This window comes from Marmota flaviventris, chromosome 6, assembly GCF_047511675.1.
Source record: "Marmota flaviventris isolate mMarFla1 chromosome 6, mMarFla1.hap1, whole genome shotgun sequence".
Taxonomy (NCBI): domain Eukaryota; kingdom Metazoa; phylum Chordata; class Mammalia; order Rodentia; family Sciuridae; genus Marmota; species Marmota flaviventris.
The window spans coordinates 7,489,344-7,503,375 of NC_092503.1; the positions used below are offsets into that span (position 1 = coordinate 7,489,344).

At 49.2% G+C, this 14,032-nt stretch overlaps 1 protein-coding gene across 1 annotated transcript in view; it reads right to left on the minus strand.

The window, feature by feature from the left end:
- Positions 1 to 14,032, minus strand: part of Igf2r (insulin like growth factor 2 receptor) — a 96,339-nt gene that overhangs the window by 62,668 nt on the left and 19,639 nt on the right. Inside the window, exons 3-7 of the mRNA XM_027939585.2 lie at positions 10,440 to 10,564; positions 9,514 to 9,612; positions 3,899 to 4,031; positions 1,717 to 1,846; positions 6 to 111 (exon numbers count right to left, since the gene is read on the minus strand). Coding sequence (XP_027795386.2) covers positions 6 to 111; positions 1,717 to 1,846; positions 3,899 to 4,031; positions 9,514 to 9,612; positions 10,440 to 10,564 — 593 coding nt within the window. The remainder of the gene's footprint in view (positions 1 to 5; positions 112 to 1,716; positions 1,847 to 3,898; positions 4,032 to 9,513; positions 9,613 to 10,439; positions 10,565 to 14,032) is intronic.

Genomic DNA, 14,032 nt, shown 5'->3' on the forward strand with positions numbered 1-14,032 from the left:
CTCACCTCTCTCCGCTCCGAAGGGCACATGAATGTAATCGTCACTGCGGGGCTGTGACCGTCACAGAAGTCTGGCTTTCCTGGCCCTTCCTTCACGTAACTCAGGACAAGCCTGCACAATCGGCACAGAGAGAGGGTTACTCGAGGATGAATGACATCAAATTAATGCACTGCCCTGAGCAAACCGCAGAAGCAGCCAGAGGGCAAAGTAACTTTATTTTATTTTTCTCCATTTGGAAAAAAAATCAAAAGTATACTTTGATGAGCACTACTGTTGAAAGTCAAATTAACAAGATGCCCAACATGTAAATTGAAAATACCAAGAGAAGCTAGTTGATTAAAACAAACATTTTTTTTCAATGACCTAACCCAAAAAATCGAAGGCCAAGCATCTCTCTGCCCAGGGGGCCACACGGTCTTTCCCCCTCAAACAGCTCCTGAGTGCAAGCTGCAGATCTGCCTTTAAGCCTGAAGAGACCCAGAGCACCAATCCAGCAGCACAGACCAGGGCTCTCCTCCAACACCCAGAGCCCCAGGACACGGCCAGCGCGGGCCGGCAGGTGCCCATCCTTGCTGCCAGATGCGACAGAACTGCTGAAAACAGATGACCTGTCTCTCCTCCCAGACAAGGCTTCCTTCTGCACAGTGCCCTACATTTCCCAAACTCTCGCCAACCCGCCAGGACCCAGGGTCACCCATCTGTCACTCAGCTCCCTTGCAGCTCACACGGTGAAGCCGACGCCCCACACTCATCTCAGCAGCGACTGCACAGGGACCGTGAGGAGGCAAGTAAATAAAAAACAGGTCAGATGTGTGGGCCCTGCTCCAATATCAAATATGTCCCAATTAGGGACAACCACATGAAGACATGGAGAAGATGCCATCTGATGAGACAAGGAGGGACCGCGGAGAAACCCACCCCAGGACCTTGTTTCAGACTCCGGCCTCCAGGCCGTGAGGAGAGTGCTCTGCTGTCTATGCCCCAGTCAGCTGCCTGAGCACATTAAAACAGACGCACACGGCACACTCCCGGCGCCTGCCAAACCGGCCATGCTCACTGCAGGCAAGCCCCAACCTGCACCTGGACACGTTCCTGCGACCCCAGCACCCCACTGGCTCCAGAACCCAGCCAGCGAGACACACCTACCAAAGGCCTCTAGGAATGAGAGGAAGTCAACCCCTCATCTGTGTTCAGGCTGTGGTCAGGTCCAACATGCTGAGAAAGCGTCCTCCTGCAAGAGCCGCAGGAGAGCGTGGGAACAGCACAGCCGAGGCAAGGCAGACCACCCTGCCGGGAACCCCGTACCCAGCACGCCCCAGCTGGGAGCAACCTCTGCACCCTGCACGAACCTCTGCACCCTGCAAGCTGCCCCTCCGAGCTCTAAAGGAGAGCTAAGTGTGGATGCAAAATCAACCTCACAGGCAGCACAGACAAAAATGAGAAGGCGCCTTCAGTGAGTGTCAGCTCACGAAGCAAACAGAGGTCTGCGCGACGGGCAGGGCCACGGTGCGTATTTTAGTTGCGATAAGCGACACGTGATCAGAGAGAGCAACAAGCAGACCAGCCAGTGTGGCTCGGCGGTGACCAGCGATCTGACGGGCAGGCGAGGAACAGCCTCTGAAGGCCTGTCCGGAAAGGCACAGCACCCCCCCGCAGAGTCAGGTTCCCGCGGAGGATGAAGCAGAGTCGCAGGCTAGCCTCTGGCCGTGAACCCACCTGTCTTCGCTCACTCGCTTCAGTCCCTCCTTGGGCTGGCCAACGTCGAATGCCTGGTCCCCTCTCAGTAGGCAGGCAGCAGTGCCAGCAGGACAGGCCCGCAACTGTGGACTCGAATTCCGGAGTGAGTCTGTAAAGCATCACACTACGTCAAAACAGATTAAGTCACTGGGTGGGGTGGCGCACACTGGTGATCCCAGCTACTTGGGAGGCTGAGGCAGGAGGATCACAAGCTGGAGGCCAGCAAGACCCTGCCTCAAAATACAAACTTAAAAGATGTAACTCAGTGCTGGAACACCCCTGGGTTTAGTTCCCAGTAATGTAAAAAGATAAAAGTAAAAAATAAATTTAAAATAATAAACATGATTTAAGTGTCAGAAATGGTCCTTGTATGTACTCTGAGGCCCAGGGTACTTTCAACGAAAATCAGTGAGTTACAGAGTCTCCATAAGCAACCTTCTGATAGCCCGCAAGCCACCCCTCTCTGCACACAGCTCAGGTAAAGAAACAAAGTACTATTCTGCAAAGGCCCGAGAGGGGCCATCCAGACATTCCAAGGCCCCCTGCATGGTCTGAGCCGAGGACTGCTCCCGTCTTCTCCCATCAGTCCACTGCCTTTGGCATCGTCCCTGATAGAGACCAGGAAAAGCCCCACCGAGGAGCGGAAACACTCGGCTGGTGGACAGAACCTACAGACAGCTCTGGCTCACGTCTTAGAGAGAGCGCACTTTCTTTGACTTCAGTCTAATTATAGAACCATCCGGTGACCAGTGTGTGGCCTTCTAGGCCCGGAGGGACCAATGGCCACACACACCAGTCAATGCTCCCAGATGTGCTGGGCTTCCTTGGCCGTGGCCCAGTCAGCACCACAGCTGCACGGCTCCACAGCCTGCGCGGCTCGCGGTACAGCCGGTGCCTCGCGCACTGCTGGGCTTACGTGTCCACTCTGCCTCCCACCACGAGGAGCTGCCGCTGACACCAGAGAAGCCAGCCTTCCGCTCTCAAGCCCACTACCCACGGGCGGCTCAGAGGCCCACTGTCGGGTGTCTGCCTGCTGCCCAGGATGCCCCAGAGCCTCGCCATTAGACTAGGAGTCCCCAGGTAGAGGAAAGGCAAGTGTCCCTACCACGAAAGGCCACACACACAGGGCCTAGAACCTCAGAGTACTCCTGAGGGAGGGAGGAGGGCCAGAGTCCTGGTCCAAGTCAGCTGGAGCCTTCAGGGCACTTTCCCCAGGAGAATTGGGGGGGGGAGGGGGGGTAAGCTGTTTGGTTCCAAAGTTGCTGAAGTTCAACCCAAACTGCCAGTAAATCAGAAAAAGATGACTTTTATAATAAAATATCCACTGAATTCAGATAAACCTTTATAGGATAAAAGACCATAAATTCAAGTATTTTCCAAATTAAAACAGCATATTATTCAGAAGTTGATGATAATGAGACTCTTCAACTTCATAACTAAACTGCAGTTACTAGCACACTTACGCAGAACGTCCATCCATCAGCAAACAATTTCCCCAACTTTTCTGAGGCAGTCTTATATACTATGTGAGAAATATAAGCATGAAGAAAACACTAAAAATGACCTTTATATTACTTAATCACCAGAAAAGTTTACTCAGCACTATCACTGGTGACACTATGGAAAGACCCCATTGGCCTGTGGACCTCAACTCAGCCCGAGGGACACGGAGCAGGCAGTGCACGGCTGCCTCTCAGGCTCAGTCAAAGTCCAGGCCCTCGTCAGACACAGGCCATCTACGCACAGGCTTCAGGTAACTTGGTAAAGACACCACGCTCCTCACACTCATTCTGACACTACAAAGAAGCCAGAGCCCCAACACACCTCAGGATCAAGTGGCCAAAGTATTTGTCACCCCATGGTCCCTTTTACCAAGCGTGCCACTCAAAGCCACGGGACCTGGGCACACCCGGCAGGCTAACCAACACTCCCTCGGTGTAAAGTGTGGCAGAGAGAAGAGCAGATCAAGGCTACAGCCTGGACGGACCCGGGGGCAGTGCTCTCTGGGGACACGCGGTGGGGCTGGCCAAGAGAACACAGATGGGAGGAGAGCTCTCTTGCAGGGCCTAGCTGGTGACACCATGTCCAACTTGGAACAAAGGAGGTACAGCCTTTCAGGTAATCTCAACCACCAGCCCCTCACACCCACTGAGATTCTCACCTATGTCCCTACAGACATTGATGAATAGAGAAGTGTCCGGATCAGAGTCGTCCACCAAGTAGCCACCACTTATCTTGATGAGCGGATTTAAATCATGCTTCTTTAACTCTTTGTCAAACACATAGCACGGCACCTGGAAGAGAGGAGAGGGGTCAGTATGAAACTGGGGTCAGCACACGCCTGGGGACTGTATCAGGCAAACCTATGATTGTGTCACACAACACTGGTCTCCATTCCTGAGGCTATCAGGCCACAACCACCCTTGAGGAAAAGGGGGACAGAGCAAAGGCGGATGGTGGCCCAGTCCTCTCTACTGTCCCGTATCCTTCCCACCAACCCAGAGGTGCACTTCTGCACCTCTCCTCAAGGGCATCAACCGCTGTCCCTCCCCCCTGGGTCACCGCTCAGCAGGCTATGATGCCCACCATGGGCGTCCTCCCTGTCTCTTTCCCGCTCAGCTCCCATCTGCTTCTGAAATTTTAGCAGAATTCCTGGACGTCCCTGTTCACCACCTCCGCTCTCTCCTGAACACCATCACGGAGGTGCTTCCCGTAGCGATGGCATCACACCTGCCCAGGCACGCCCCTCCCCTGCTGCCGCACCTGACGCTGTTTCTGAGTCCCCTCACTCCCCTTCAACGGCAAGCAGCGCTACCAGCCCCGGCCACCCCCGAAAGCTGTTTCTGTCTTTTGCTTTCTGGACACCAAGAGGCACCTGGCCTCCTTCTGCCCCACCTCTCGGCCTCCTGAGACATTCCTCAGGGTCCTCCGACACAGGTCTAAACAAAGGTGCTCCACAGCTGTGTATCTGACCTCGTCGTCCCTGTGTATGCTCACCCTCTTGGTGTCCCCCTGAATGGCTCTACACACCTGCAGATGACCGCAGACTATGCCTCTCCCACTTCTCCTGATTTATGGAGCCCACAAGAGATGCCGAGTTTCTAAGCACAGACCCAAGAACGCTCAGGTTCAACCCTGATGCTGACAGTATGACCAGGTGCGAACCGACCTCTGTGCCTCGGTTTCCCCACATATCACATGGGAACAAGAGACTGTCCACGGGGCTACTGCAAGGCCTGGCCGAGTCACTGCACGTGCAGCTGCTGCTGCAGCACCTGTGAGTCTGAGCAAGTGCCTGCATCCTCCCCGACGGCCCAGGACGCACACATGCGTTTGAAACTCCACGTATTTAAAATGGGGCTTGGATATCTCCCCACACATGCTCTTACCCCAATGGTCCCAGTAAATGGGACAGTCACTAAGCCAGCTGTCCAGGCCAAAACTGAACCACACCCACCCCTTGCTTCCTCTCACATTCTCAATCCAACCACTGGCAAGTTCTGCCAGTTCCACCTTCAAACTAAGCCCTGGATCTAGCTCTCTCTCCACCTCCACCACCACCATCACCACCCTGTACAGACACCAGGTCTCCTGCCGGCAAGCGTCTCTTAACTGCTCCCCAGCTTCTGGCTTTGATGCGCCCCAGGCCCCAGGCCAGGTCCCCTTAACGGTATCAATCTTTCAGAGGGACATCAGGCCACATCACTCCTTGCTCCAAGTAGCTTCCCAATACACAGAGGATGAAATCCGAAACTCCTCAACGGCCCTCCTCTCTCTGCACACACCACGCAAGCCTCCTGGTGGCCCTGGAAGCAGACGCTGACCGGCTCTCCCCCTCACTTCATTCACTCGTGAGTAATGGCGCCACCTAGCAAGGCCTTTTTGGAAACCTGTATCTGAAGCGTGGAGCTCCGCCTCCATTGGTTCACTCAGGCTCATTCTTCACGGCGCAGAGGCGCGTGGTACCAGATACTGCTTGCTGTCTGCTGACCTGGCGGCTTCCTCCCACAGAATGTGGGTTCCTTGAAGGCAGCCTCTGTCTCCGGCAGTGACCCTCACCTAGCTCGGGACGATGCCAAAAACACAACAGGAGCTGTGCCAACGTCTGCTCAATGAAATATGCAGCTCAGCTCCTCCCGGGAGTCTTCAGTTACCCTTACTCAATTCTAGATTTATTACCACACTCTCAGCTCCGTGAATTAATGGCTTTTTATTTTTAAAATGTCAAGGAACCCATTACAGTTGGCAGACCCTGTGCTTTAAGTGTTCTGTCACTCTGAAGCAAAGCATGCAAGCCCAGAGATGCAGCCAGGAGTAAAAAAGGCCCAGTCACTAAGGGAACACCATCCACTGTCCACTGTCAAGACTTCATTTTGAAATACTCTCAGAAGTTTTATTTTCAAAATAATACACTGGAATCATTTTATTTTATTTATTTATTTATTTTAAAAAGAGAGAGTGTGTGTGTGTTTTTTTTTTCATATTTATTTTTTAGTTTTCGGCGGACACAACATCTTTGTTTGTACGTGGTGCTGAGGATCGAACCCGGGCCGCACACATGCCAGGCGAGCGCGCTACCGCTTGAGCCACATCCCCAGCCCCACTGGCATCATTTTAATTGTCCCAAAGAATATTCTAAAAATCCATGTTCTCAGTGCTCTGTGATCATCTCAGAGTATTTCACTTTGTTAACTTTCCATGGATAAATTCCCTAAAATCTTATCTTCAGACTGATGCAATTCACAAGCAGGTCTAAGTACAAAAGCTAACTGCTTAATATTTACCTTTCAAGTTTTCCTAGAAAGATGCTATCAAACCTGCAGGAAAGCTTTAGACCACTGACCTTCCCCTGGCAGGCCAGATTCCAGAGATTTCATGGACAGCTAAGGGAGTGTATCCAACAACTTACACCTCCACACAGCCTCGGGGCACGGGACTCCGCCAACCAGATTCCTAGGGTAAAATCTCCCACCTGACAGGCTCCTCAGACAGAAGGAGTCCGTTGATAAAGGCTGTGGTGGGAGGAGGCAGGAGGCCTCTCCAACCCCAGCTGGAAGTAAGCAGGCACACAAGCCCTGACCAGCCGACGGCTCAATCCCCCAGAAAGGCAAAAGAAAAGGTTACTACTGACAATTACAATTGAGTTAGAGGAAAAAGCAACCACACATGTCCCCAGTCCGGCAAATCTAAAGCTTGTCAACCAACAGCAAGGTCACACAAAAACATTCACTGCCAAGGAGAGTGAGTGGGCTGGCTGGATAGTGCAGGAGACAAGAAATAACTCTCCAGGCAGCCGAACGGAACCTCTATGAGTCAAGGGAGCAAGACGGCATGTGGCAAGAGCGCAAGACAGGGGCCACCCTGGGAAGAATCCCTTGTTCTGAGACTAGATTTCACCACAACTCTTGGAGGAGTCTGAGTCGGAAGAGCTGCGGACCCCCACTCAGGGCAGCCAGCAACTTCAGGCTGTCTCACTCTCCCAGAGGTTGAGGGACTAGCCGGACACCGAGGCTACTGGGTCGCTCCCACTTCTTACCTCACTATAAACGGCCAAGGGGACATTCAGAAGGCCAGAATGTCCCAGCCTGGGAGAGGCTGTTTGCCGGCTTCAAACCCACTGTGACACCGTGGCCGGCACTGTTCCACGCCTCTTGATCTTACTTATAAAACTAGCGAGAACTCTGAGATGCTAGTGCTGCAATTTATGCCTCCGAGGGTGTTAGCGTAGGGGACGTACATATTCAGTTGTTTTAAGGGAATAATTATCTTAAAAACCACTCCCAGGATCCGCTGAGCAAGCGTTACAGTACATGCAGTTCTAAAGGGCTGTTTGGGACTCCCATAAGAAGGCCCGTCAGCTCCCTCTGCAAGTGACAGAGCAAAACTCACAAAGACTGCGAGCCGCCAACAGACTGGAGATGGACGACTGGGACACTAAACCAGACGGAGATGTTCTGAAGGATGGTGAATGTTTTACATGCACATAAGCCTCTGCCTTTTAAGGTTATCACACCATAAAAGGGGTAGTCATTATCACAGTGAAGTCAGGACAGAGGGCACGAGCTTTATTAAGATCTGCTACGGGTGACAGTGGGACACTTTCAGCAGTCACTGTGCTCTCCAGTCTTCGCATCTAATAAAGCCACCCCTACAGCAGAAACAGGTGAGCCAGGAGGGCAGGTCTCTGCACCATGAGCTCACAGGCTCCCTAAAAGCAAGAACCACCTGCAAACCTAACAGAATTCTGACTGCTCCGTCGACGACGGGCTCTCAACGACGAAAGCCAAATGAGGAAGGCCCCAGTGGCCACCCACACCTACGGACAACTGAGAACTACAATTGTTTCTCGCAGGTCTTCATGTGGACTGACAGAAATTAAAGGGCACTGACAAAAACTCAGACTGCACCCCCCCAGCCTACCCGCAAAACTACTCAGCACAGAGACCAGCACACTCTTCCCGCCAAGGGCCACAGGGTATATCTCAGGCTCTGTGGGTGACACAGATCGCCATCACATATTCTTTTTTTTTTTTTTTTTCAAAACCCTATAAAAATGTAAAAGAAAATTCTTGCTCTGCCGGTGAGCTAGAGCATGGTTGTTTGGAAAGTAACTGTTTCACAGGCAAAGAAACACACAGTCAGCTTGGCAAGGCAGGGTAAGGGGGCACTCAGAAGAACACCACCATGGGCTCCACGGGCATCCCAGCCGTCGAGACCGTCTGTGGGGCCAAAAGAGGGCTAGGGCCTCGTGGGAAAGCAGACAGGGCGAGCCAACTGGATGCTTTCTGATGACCACCCCCAAGTGGCTTTCAGCTTTGAGATGATTCTCCTGCCACCGACGGAGTACTGTCCAACAGCTTAAGTTTTAAAACTTTAATGAAGTTTAAACCTCCCAAATATCACCCTTAATCCACTTTAACATTTTCTCACTGAGCACGCTTTAGGCTCTCTTCTGGAGGCAACCCTGCCTCCTCCACGTCACTGTCTTCTTCAACAGATGGTTTTAACTGAAAAATCAGTGATGATCTATTATTTGTCACTTGAATTTTTAAAAAACAGACATCTCTTTTTGCCCTTTCTTAAACTCTGTGATATTAGGCTGCCAGTAAAAAGTACTGATCAAGCCATCTGCAAGTGACCAGCTCTCAACAGTCTTTGATCCTTGAGAACAAAAAGCTAGCCAGGTGCAGCAGTGCACACCTGTCATCCTGGTGACAGGAGACTAAGGCAGAAAGATTCTAAGTTGAAGGCCAGCCCGGGCAACTTATCAAGACCCTGCCCCAAAACAAAAAATAACATTGAGTCTGACGGAGCTCAGTGGTAAAGCACCCCTGGGTTCAATCCCCAGCACCAAAAAGGAAAAAAACACTAACAGAAAAGTATGAGAAGAATCAGTTATCTCAACAGGACAAGCTGTTAGCAAGGCTCCTGTGGGAAGAGTAAATAATTTAACCCAGTCCATGTGGCATAGCTTACTTCATTACACAGCTCCAAAAACTAGGAACTAAGTTGCCTTATATGGGTGAGTCGGTCTAGTTCCAATCTAGACCAAAACATCACAATCCATGACATTTTAAATGTCCTATCCTAAAAATAAGAACCACTCAGAAAAGTCTTTACAATTAAATCACACGGTATCTCTATTCAAATGCAGTTTGAAAACTAAAAAAAATAAAAAAAAAAAGATTTTCTCACCCCAAAAGGTTGGGATCAGTATTTCAAATCCTAAAGGTCCCCAGAAGAGACTTCACAATCATTGATCTTAAATTCTGTTACCTCTTTATTAGCTTTAAAGATGTCCTTCTTGCAGGCTGCAGTGGTCCTCCACTCAAAGTAATGCACACACTCTGTGGCAGTCACAAATTCAGGAGTTCCCTATTTAAAAAAAAAAAAAAATTGTTACTGTACTATATAAAGTTTCTTTTTAAAAGGGAGAACACAGTAAAGGCTACTAGCAATACAGAAGAAGACAGGGGACACAACAGCTTTGGTCAAACTAGGTCATCAAGAAGTTCCCACATGGAGAAATTTGGAGACAAAAGCTTCCTGAAATTCTGCTCGAATCTGAGTGTAACCAGTCCAGAACTGCTCCACTGCCCCACCACGCAAGCACAGCAAGCTCCTGGGACACGGTCCTCAGGGTCTTCTACTCCCAAACTCCAAATGTGCCCTGAACCAAATGCCAGCAAAATCAGGCGGAAAGCGTGACCTCATGCTTCCTAGAAAAGGCTCCTGTGAGGAGCCTCCTGACACAGTCAGAACACCCACAGACTCCCATCTCTGACCAGCTCCTCCTGCCAGACTGACCAGCGCTGACTCCAGACTGGCCAACCATGACACCCGTGTGACATGCCACTCAGGAGAGATTAACCTTGACAGCCCACATGTAAACCAAAGAGCTCTTCACAATTCTGATTCTTGCTCCGTGAACACGGGATTCTTAAGGGAAACTAAAGAGCAGAGGCTTACTCTGTAACATAAACCTTCCCAGTTCATACTGCTGCTAACAGATTCTTTTCAGGTCTCAGTGTGAGTAACAGTGCAGCCGACAGGCTGATCCAAAGTGAACAGCACTGGTTCTGTTTTCAGAGGTCTTCAGGTGAGAGCTCATGGGCCTGAAGATGCACCAGTCATAGCTTTAAATCCTAAAACGACACTTAGAAATGCCTTGGCAGTTTCCCTCAGCCTGACCTCCCACTCACCAGGGTTTTCCCACACAGGAAGGTGATGCTGCTCTGGATTCTGTGGCCTGTGCCTTGCTGATCACAGCTGTGGGTCGTGTTGAATTCCAGAAGTGACCTGGTTGCACTTTTCAAAAGAGAGTCGCCTATTTGGAGAGGAAAGAGAATGAGCAGGCTATAAAACACACATAACCACAAAGCTATTTCCAAGGAGAAGCAAATTGAAAGCGGCACTACCATTTATCTGAAACCTCATAAACCTGCAAAATCATCCCTGCCCAGAATTCTCCACCTCAGGAATGGCATCCCACCCCGGCTAGGCGTTCAGGCCCAGACACAACCTGACTCCTGTCTTTCCAGCCTCTACTACCTTCGGACATCAGAAAGTTCAGCTGCTTGTCCCTCACTTCAAACCCATCCACATCTCTCCAACTCTACCACCTCGTGCCACAGCCTAATTGGTCCCCGGGCCTCCACCATTATCTTGTCCCTCACCATCACCCTTCCCCATTCATCTTCGACCAATGTTATCTTCAAAAACACAAATCAAAATGTATAACTCAAATCCTTTAATGCTTCTCAATGCTCATGCATTTTAGAAAGGACAATTTTTTAGAAAGGCCTGTAAGTAGGGTGACTGTGTCTGGGTTTGTCTGGGACATTGCTGTAATAATTCAGAATAAACTACATAAAATCAGGGTTGGTACAGGAATATGTAAACTGACCAACAGACTAGAAAAGAGGCCAACAGACTAAAGAGCACAGAGACACACCTGTATATCAAACTTTTATTAGGAGGAAGTCCTGCAGAGGGAAGTGGGGGGCTACTCAATAAATGGCCCTGGAAACAAAATGGTCATCCACAAGACAGAGACAAAACCGGATCCCTGCTTACCAATGTACACAAAAACCAACTATCAATGGATTGAAAAACATTAAAAATCAGACTTTAAAAACTGTAGAAAATACCTTTCATGTCTTAATGTGGGCAAAGATTTCTTAAGAGTATAGGCAAAATTAACTCTTAGGAAATTTAACCAAAAACTAACCTAAAGGAACCAAATAAGTTATAAACTAGAAGATCCACAGAACTGGCAAAGAACTAACATCAAGAACATCCAGATATAGCCAGACACTGTGGCACACGCCTGTAATCCCAGGGACTCAGGAAGCTGAGAAAGAGCTTCAAGTTCAAAGCCATCTTCAGCAATTCAGCAAGGCCCTAAAGAACTTCATGAGACCTGATCTCAAAATAAAAGGTAAAAAAGGGCTGGGGATGTTGCTCAGTGGTTAAGCACCCCTGGGTTCAACCCCCAGTATCAAAAATAAATAAATAAATAATATCACCTACAATCACACACAATTATTTTTTAATAATTTAAGAAAATACACGATGAATTAATTACCTATGGCTGAGAGCACACCAAGGAGGAGAGAAAAGGGAAAGCCACTGTCTAGTCACAGTGAGTTCTGACATCAAAGGCAAAGAAAAGCCTAAGCTTCCAGAGAGAAAAGACAGAGAACAACCAATGTAAAGTGGACAGGACACTATCTGACATAAAAGAACCGTCCATCAATAGATAGGAAGGGGAGTTCTGTACCACTGGCCACCAAGTAACTACAAATCAGGCCACATGATATATCGTTTACAGCTACCTGGTTAGCAAAAATTAAACACTGAGCTGAAAGTACGATGATCCAGGGCTCTCCTATGTTGCTGGTGGAAATGTAAATTAGTACGACCATTATTTAGTTAGCAGGACAATTTGTCCTAAGATTGGATGCTCTTGTACCATGGCTGAGCTATAACAGTCTAGGGTATGCATACACACAAAGGAATGTCATGCTTACATAACTATCTGTAACAAGAAACGTGAAAGATTATCTACTGCTCTTCACGACAGTCAAAACCTGGAAACAACCCAGAGGCTCCTGAGGAGAAGAGTGGGGAAGTGCGCTGTTGTAGACACACACTACAAAATACTGCAGCAGTAAGAAGTGGCAGGCCACAGTGAACACCAGGGATATTTTGGCAACACACTATTATCATAAGTCCCAAAAAGTCATGCATAGCAAAAAGGTATAGTTTTAAATAACATTAATAACGTACGTACCTGGTTTTTCTAGAAATAAGAGTAAAAAATTCTTGGATGCAGTACATAGCAATAAAGTCGTCTAAATACAGGATGTGAACTAATGACTATTCCCAACAGAGAAACAGGGAAGTGTGGAGGGGGAGCAGATGATGGCTGCTGTCAAGATCCTCCTTTTGTTAGAGATGGGTTTCACTGTATTATACAAAACAACCTGATTTTCAAGAAGGAAAAGGTCAAGGTTCCTCCCTAGATTAACAATGAACATGACATGAACTCAGATTAGAGCTGGTTTAACCCCTCATTCACCTGAATGAGGCCCTGGGGAGGCAAGCGCAGGAGAGGCTGAAGAGGGCAGAGGGTGAAATCAGATGCCAGTGAGCAAGAGGTCAACCTCTTAGGAAAGCCCACAGCAAGGGGCTCACAATACGGCGGTTCTTTCTTGTGCCTCCATCAGTGCAAAGGTCTGCCCGACGTCCTTCTCTGCCTGAATACCCAGTGTCTTTTGCAGAATATTTTTCCTGATCAGCTCATGCAAAGAGCACACAGCCCATCCTGTCGAGGCTTCCAGAGCTGAGGCAGTGGCAGGGTGGTGGGCGGGGTTGGGACAGGGCATGGACCTGGGCGGGGCCAGGTGAACACAGGCTTCCTTCCTTCCCTCACGGGGTTTCAGGCTGTGCCACCGTGCCAGGCACAGCTCCTCTTGACCTACTGTGGAGCCAGCTTTTGTGGCTGTTTGGAAAGTTCACCTTTTTTGCTTTCTAGCAAAATCATAAGTTAGTCTCTCGCTGCCCCTCAGGGTAGTGCATACCTCCCCCCATTCCCATTCTAGTTGTTACCTGTCTAGTGCAAACCAGAACTCTGGGACACAGCCCTGAGTAAGCACCCCAGCCCCAGGGTGGCCTGTCAGTACTCACAGCCATCAGTGCATAACATGTGGCAAGTTGTCTATCTACTTTAGGCTCTAGTATCTTCATTTATAAGATGAGGGATATGAAATCACTTATTTCATAAGGCTGCTGAATAAATGAAATGTTTTATTTAAACACATGAGACCTGACACCTAAATGCAAACAAATGTTGTTTTTATTGTACACTCCAATTAGTAAAATCACATTTATTCAGATTACCCCTATGCTAACATCAACGTCACTCTCATTCATGAATGTGATTTGCTTTCCCTAGCTGAAGAAAAGGAGCAATTACCTCTGGGCTAAAGGTACATGTCCTCACTCTCTCAGGGGGTCTGAGGCTCCGAAAAAGGTATCTGTCGTGTATGTCCACAGGTGAAAAAGGACCCTAGAAACTGCTGATTCAAATCATGAGCCTAAACCATAACTTAGACTTGACTCATCTAGCTGCCTGGGTCTCTCCCTTGAGCAAACTACCCCCCCGTAAAATCACCTCTCCATCACTATCACCAAGAATCTATAAAGGATCCAACACCTTCCAGAAACTACCACCTCCTTCCTGCCTTTCACATCCTACAGAACCTGGTCTCTGATTTTTCCAGCAACGCCC